Raw genomic sequence first — 7,500 nt, 5'->3', positions numbered from 1 at the left:
CACCTACACACACACACACACACACCTACACACACACACACACCTACACACACACACACACACCTACACACACACACACACACACACACACACACACCTACACACACACACCTACACACACACACACACACACCTACACACACACACACACACACCTACACACACACACACACACACCTACACACACACACACACACCTACACACACACACACACCTACACACACACACACACCTACACACACACCTACACACACACACCTACACACACACACACCTACACACACACACACCTACACACACACACACACACACACACACACACCTACACACACACCTACACACAACACCTACACACACACACACCTACACACACACACACCTACACACACACACACACACACACACCTACACACACACACACCTACACACACACACACACCTACACACACACATGGTAAAGTGATGAATTAAAGGGTTTATGATACAAACAGCAGAGTTCTGGATGAAACCGTGTGTGTGTGTGTGTGTGTGTGTGTGTGTGTGTGAGTAGGTGTGTGTAGGTGTGTGTGAGTGTGTGTGTGTGTGTGTCTGTTTGTGTGTGTGAGTGTGTGTGTGTGAGTGTGTGTGTGTGTGTGTGTGTGTGTGTGTGAGTGATTTTTTGTAATGAATTTTCCAAACAGAAGAGCTGCAAACCAAGTGGGCGGGGTCTAACTACATCAGTCAAAATACTGATTTATTTCTTTACGAGTTTATAACGTCGTATCACATCACAGCCTCCTGACTGCAGAACACAACTTCAGTCCTGCTAAATGCAGTTAGCCAGCTAGCGTTAGCAAAAACACCAGTTAAATTAATTTAACTTTAAATTATAATCCTATAATTAAGCTTTTTAATGTTCTGCATGCACCCGGTTATTATTTTTATGCAGTTTTTCTTTTCAGAGCTTTACATGATGATCATTAACATCCCCCACCCCCAATCCCCCCCCCCCCTCCCCCAGGCGTTGTGTATTAACGTGCAGTCTAACGATGTGTGTGAGACGCTCGCCCTGATCTTCTGCGGTGCCGATGTGAACTGTGACACAGATAACCCAGAATTCCCCTCCCCCATCTCCTTGGCCCTGCACCACAACCAGAACCTGCAGGTGGAGCTCCTCACTCAGAACCGCAACATAGGTCAGTGTCTGGAGGAAGGGGCGGAGCCTAACCGTGGGACATTTTAAATAGAGTTTTAACATTACGCTTTTGACCCGGCAGAGATCCCGAGGTCAGAGACCAAACTGGCCATTCACACAGAGCACTACATGGCTCCGCCTTCCATCATACACAACGGCTTCCTTTATAAGACCGCCTCCATGGCTCGTCCAATCACAGAGCGGAAGAATAAAGAAGGTGAGCCAATTACAATCACGTCTGCACGTCTGTTAGTCACGTTAGAGTTCTCCAAGAAAAATAAACTGCTTTATAATCTCTCTCTCTCTCTCCGTCTGACTGTCTCTTTGTCTGTCTGTCTCTTTGTCTGTCTGTCTGTCTGTCAGAGTTCAGTAGGAGGTGGTGTGTGCTGAACGACGGACATTTTAGTTATTATGAAAGTGATAAGAACGCCACACCAAACGGAGGACTGAAGATGAAAGAGATCGTCTGTCTGGCTGTCAGTCCTCCAGAGACACACGGGTACCTGTCTGTCTGCCTGTCTGTCTGTCTGTCTGTGCTGATGTCTCTCTATCTCCCTGCCCCCACCCCAGTGAGTGATGTTTTAGAGACAGACTGAGTCATGGTGTGTGTTCTGTCTGTCTCTCAGGTACGATCACTCGTTTGAGATTTACTCGGATGCGGAGCGTCTCTACCTGTTTGGGACGGACAATCCCGACTCCATGAAGGAGTGGGTCAAGTCCATCGCCAAGGTAACCGTCTGCGCCGAGTCCGCTAGTCACTTCTGTCTGTCTCATCAACGGATTAATGTTGTTCATCCTGCCGTAGGTCTTTAGGGAACACTCTGTACTTCTGGACAGTGAGATCAATAAGGACACTCATCCTGTCTGTCTGTCTGTCTGTCTGTCTGTCTGTCTGCGCAGTCGTTTATCCCTGCGTGTGCTGAAGACCTGCTACAGAAGGATTTCGAGCGGATCGGGCGTCTGCGCTATAAAGACCCTCTGAACCTGGAGAGCTGGAGGCTGGGCTGGTTCTGTCTCGAGGCGTCCACGCTGCACGTGCGTCTGGAGGACTGTCAGAGCCGCGAGAGCATCCAGCTGCAGAAACTTCTGGAACTTTGTGAGTCTGAGAACGCTCCCTGAGAACAGACCCACGACACATGTACATGTGGTGAAGTGTCCTGTATGGACAGGGTTGTGTGTGTGTGTGTGTGTGTGTGTGTGTGTGTGTGTGTGTGTGTGTGTGTGATGCGATGCTACAGTCTGAGCTGTGCTGTTATACACAAATGAAGCACTGAGCAATCAGGTCAGAGAATTCTGCCTGACGGCGGTATTGTTTATAATGACCATGTCTGACATCACACCTTCATAATCTTTACAGGATTATGGGTACTGTGTGTGTGTGTGTGTGTGTGTGTGTGTGTGTGTGTGTGTGTTTGTGAGAGAAACGGATCTCTTCCTGGAATCCTGACTTCACATTAAGCTTGATGAAATCTGATCAGGTGTTTGATTTCGCCCTGTGACTGTAGAAAGGTGCAACAAGTAGGGTCTCAGGGGTCAGGGGTCAGGGTGTTGGGGTTAAAATGCGGCTTAGGCAGAAGTGGAAAAGAGAAAGAGATGCAGTGAAATAATTAATCATGTGATTTAAACAGACACACACGCACACACACACACACACACACACACACACACACACACACACACACACAGTTTCCTGACTCTTGGTTTCGGTCTCATTTAAATTCAAATTCAAATTTTATTTGTCACATACACAGTCATACACAGTACGAAATGTAGTGAAATGCTTAATTTCACTTAGAGTTTAGGGTTTAGGGTTTAGAGATTTCTGTGTTACACTGAAGTTCTTTTTTCCTCCCTGTAGCGAGGGATAATGAAGTGCTGGTGCTGGTGGAGCGCGGCAGGTGAGTCCTGAACCTCTGTGTGGATTATTATTATTATTATTATTATTATTATTATTACAGCATATTCATGAAGCAGCTTCACACAATCAGAAGAATTATTTAAGTTTGTATTTAATTTGAATGTGTATGAATCAAAATGGTCAGATCGTCCCTGTTCATTCATAGGAATTGAATCTGTTCCAGACGCAAGTTCTTTCCTCTCACACATAGAATAAAAAATATATATTCTGGACTGCGAATCGCATTTTCCCTTAAGAAATAATGTAAATGCAGATAATCCAAAAATATTACCAATATTACCAATTCCCAACACTATGATCATAATTTTGCATATAAAAGCAATAAAAAAGATTTTAAAAAGACTTGTAAATGAAGTAAAATATAAAATAAATGGACATTAATCCTCACTTGATCTTAATTAATGATTTCTCTCGACACCAGCTGCTTAAAAATTAAACTGAAAGCGGCTCTGTTTTCTTTTTGCTGCCGTCTGTGATGACATTCTTGCGACCCGCGGTGCTGCGTCTTCACTAAACTTTTAAAAAATTCACAAAAAAGAATTATAAACTCACTTCACTTGGCTTTACACTGACGCAAGCAAGACATGATCGCCTCCCGGACGTACACGCAACCGGTTCACTGGCTAAAAAATGCTTTGTATATCGAGGCAAAGTTCTTGCAAAAAATGCAGAGGTACCACTTTATTAATATTGTTATTATTATTATTGGAGTAAAGAAGTGAAGGTAGATTTTTAATGCAGCTTTAATTCTCTTTCTCTGGGTTTAGGACTCTGTACATCGAGGGAGAGAGAAAGTTGGATTTTCACGGCTGGGCGTCGGCCATCCAGAGGGCTGCTGGGAGTTCAGGAGACACACTGAGCCAGCAGCAGCTGACTGAGGCCGATATCCCGCTGATAGTGGAGCGCTGCATACATTACGTCACGCAGTACGGTAATAAACCCTCTATAACCACAAATAAAATGAAAACGCGGTACGGTGATAAACCCTCTATAACCACAAATAAAATGAACACGCGGTACGGTGATAAACCCTCTATAACCACAAATAAAATGAACACGCGGTACGGTAATAAACCCTCTATAACCACAAATAAAATGAACACGCGGTACGGTGATAAACCCCTTTATAATCACAAATAAAATGAACACGCGGTACGGTGATAAACCCCCTATAACCACAAATAAAATGAACACGCGGTACGGTGATAAACCCCTTTATAACCACAAATAAAATGAACACGCGGTACGGTGATAAACCCCTTTATAATCACAAATAAAATGAACACGCGGTACGGTGATAAACCCCCTATAACCACAAATAAAATGAACACGCGGTACGGTGATAAACCCCCTATAACCACAAATAAAATGAACACGCGGTACGGTGATAAACCCTCTGTAACCACAAATAAAATGAACACGCGGTACGGTGATAAACCCCTTTATAATCACAAATAAAATGAACACGCGGTACGGTGATAAACCCTCTGTAACCACAAATAAAATGAACAGGCGGTACGGTGATAAACCCCTTTATAATCACAAATAAAATGAACACGCGGTACGGTGATAAACCCCCTATAATCACAAATAAAATGAACACGCTGTACGGTGATAAACCCCCTATAATCACAAATAAAATGAACACGCGGTACGGTGATAAACCCCCTATAATCACAAATAAAATGAACACGCGGTACGGTGATAAACCCTCTATAATCACAAATAAAATGAACACGCGGTACGGTGATAAACCCCTTTATAATCACAAATAAAATGAACACGCGGTACGGTGATAAACCCTCTATAATCACAAATAAAATGAACACGCGGTACGGTGATAAACCCCTTTATAATCACAAATAAAATGAACACGCGGTACGGTGATAAACCCCCTATAATCACAAATAAAATGAACACGCGGTACGGTGATAAACCCTCTGTAACCACAAATAAAATGAACACGCGGTACGGTGATAAACCCCTTTATAATCACAAATAAAATGAACACGCGGTACGGTGATAAACCCCCTATAATCACAAATAAAATGAACACGCGGTACGGTGATAAACCCCCTATAATCACAAATAAAATGAACACGCGGTACGGTGATAAACCCCCTATAATCACAAATAAAATGAACACGCGGTACGGTGATAAACCCTCTATAATCACAAATAAAATGAACACGCTGTACGGTGATAAACCCTCTATAATCACAAATAAAATGAACACGCGGTACGGTGATAAACCCCCTATAATCACAAATAAAATGAACACGCGGTACGGTGATAAACCCCCTATAATCACAAATAAAATGAACACGCTGTACGGTGATAAACCCCCTATAATCACAAATAAAATGAACACGCGGTACGGTGATAAACCCCCTATAACCACAAATAAAATGAACACGCGGTACGGTGATAAACCCCTTTATAATCACAAATAAAATGAACACGCTGTACGGTGATAAACCCCCTATAACCACAAATAAAATGAACACGCGGTACGGTGATAAACCCCTTTATAATCACAAATAAAATGAACACGCGGTACGGTGATAAACCCCCTATAATCACAAATAAAATGAACACGCTGTACGGTGATAAACCCCCTATAATCACAAATAAAATGAACACGCGGTACGGTGATAAACCCCTTTATAATCACAAATAAAATGAACACGCGGTACGGTGATAAACCCCCTATAATCACAAATAAAATGAACACGCGGTACGGTGATAAACCCTCTATAATCACAAATAAAATGAACACGCGGTACGGTGATAAACCCTCTATAATCACAAATAAAATGAACACGCGGTACGGTGATAAACCCCTTTATAATCACAAATAAAATGAACACGCGGTACGGTGATAAACCCCCTATAATCACAAATAAAATGAACACGCGGTACGGTGATAAACCCCCTATAACCACAAATAAAATGAACACGCGGTACGGTGATAAACCCCTTTATAATCACAAATAAAATGAACACGCGGTACGGTGATAAACCCCCTATAATCACAAATAAAATGAACACGCTGTACGGTGATAAACCCCCTATAATCACAAATAAAATGAACACGCGGTACGGTGATAAACCCCTTTATAATCACAAATAAAATGAACACGCGGTACGGTGATAAACCCCCTATAATCACAAATAAAATGAACACGCGGTACGGTGATAAACCCTCTATAATCACAAATAAAATGAACACGCGGTACGGTGATAAACCCTCTATAATCACAAATAAAATGAACACGCTGTACGGTGATAAACCCTCTATAATCACAAATAAAATGAACACGCGGTACGGTGATAAACCCCTTTATAATCACAAATAAAATGAACACGCGGTACGGTGATAAACCCCCTATAATCACAAATAAAATGAACACGCGGTACGGTGATAAACCCCCTATAATCACAAATAAAATGAACACGCGGTACGGTGATAAACCCCCTATAATCACAAATAAAATGAACACGCGGTACGGTGATAAACCCTCTATAATCACAAATAAAATGAACACGCTGTACGGTGATAAACCCTCTATAATCACAAATAAAATGAACACGCTGTACGGTGATAAACCCTCTATAATCACAAATAAAATGAACACGCGGTACGGTGATAAACCCCTTTATAATCACAAATAAAATGAACACGCGGTACGGTGATAAACCCTCTAGAATCACAAATAAAATGAACACGCGGTACGGTGATAAACCCTCTATAACCACAAATAAAATGAACACGCGGTACGGTGATAAACCCTCTATAACCACAAATAAAATGAACACGCGGTACGGTGATAAACCCCTTTATAATCACAAATAAAATGAACACGCGGTACGGTGATAAACCCCTTTATAATCACAAATAAAATGAACACGCGGTACGGTGATAAACCCCCTATAATCACAAATAAAATGAACACGCGGTACGGTGATAAACCCGTTTATAATCACAAATAAAATGAACACGCGGTACGGTGATAAACCCTCTATAATCACAAATAAAATGAACACGCGGTACGGTGATAAACCCCCTATAACCACAAATAAAATGAACACGCGGTACGGTGATAAACCCCCTATAATCACAAATAAAATGAACACGCGGTATGGTGATAAACCCCCTATAACCACAAATAAAATGAACACGCGGTACGGTGATAAACCCTCTATAATCACAAATAAAATGAACACGCGGTACGGTGATAAACCCCCTATAATCACAAATAAAATGAACACGCGGTACGGTGATAAACCCTCTATAATCACAAATAAAATGAACACGCGGTACGGTGATAAACCCCTTTATAATCACAAATAAAATGAACACGCGGTACGGTGATAAACCCCCTATAATCACAAATAAAATGAACA

General features: G+C 42.1%; 1 protein-coding gene across 1 annotated transcript in view; it reads left to right on the top strand.

The window, feature by feature from the left end:
- Positions 1 to 7,500, top strand: part of LOC128533166 (arf-GAP with Rho-GAP domain, ANK repeat and PH domain-containing protein 1-like) — an 81,637-nt gene that overhangs the window by 62,974 nt on the left and 11,163 nt on the right. Inside the window, exons 14-20 of the mRNA XM_053507419.1 lie at positions 1,002 to 1,176; positions 1,258 to 1,392; positions 1,539 to 1,674; positions 1,802 to 1,904; positions 2,076 to 2,271; positions 3,034 to 3,073; positions 3,861 to 4,024. Of these exons, the coding sequence (XP_053363394.1) occupies positions 1,002 to 1,176; positions 1,258 to 1,392; positions 1,539 to 1,674; positions 1,802 to 1,904; positions 2,076 to 2,271; positions 3,034 to 3,073; positions 3,861 to 4,024 (949 nt within the window). The remainder of the gene's footprint in view (positions 1 to 1,001; positions 1,177 to 1,257; positions 1,393 to 1,538; positions 1,675 to 1,801; positions 1,905 to 2,075; positions 2,272 to 3,033; positions 3,074 to 3,860; positions 4,025 to 7,500) is intronic.

Source organism: Clarias gariepinus, chromosome 11 (assembly GCF_024256425.1).
Source record: "Clarias gariepinus isolate MV-2021 ecotype Netherlands chromosome 11, CGAR_prim_01v2, whole genome shotgun sequence".
Classification (NCBI taxonomy): Eukaryota; Metazoa; Chordata; class Actinopteri; order Siluriformes; family Clariidae; genus Clarias; species Clarias gariepinus.
Note: the sequence above shows the minus strand (reverse complement) of the source record. Positions and strands in the feature narration are given on the sequence as shown.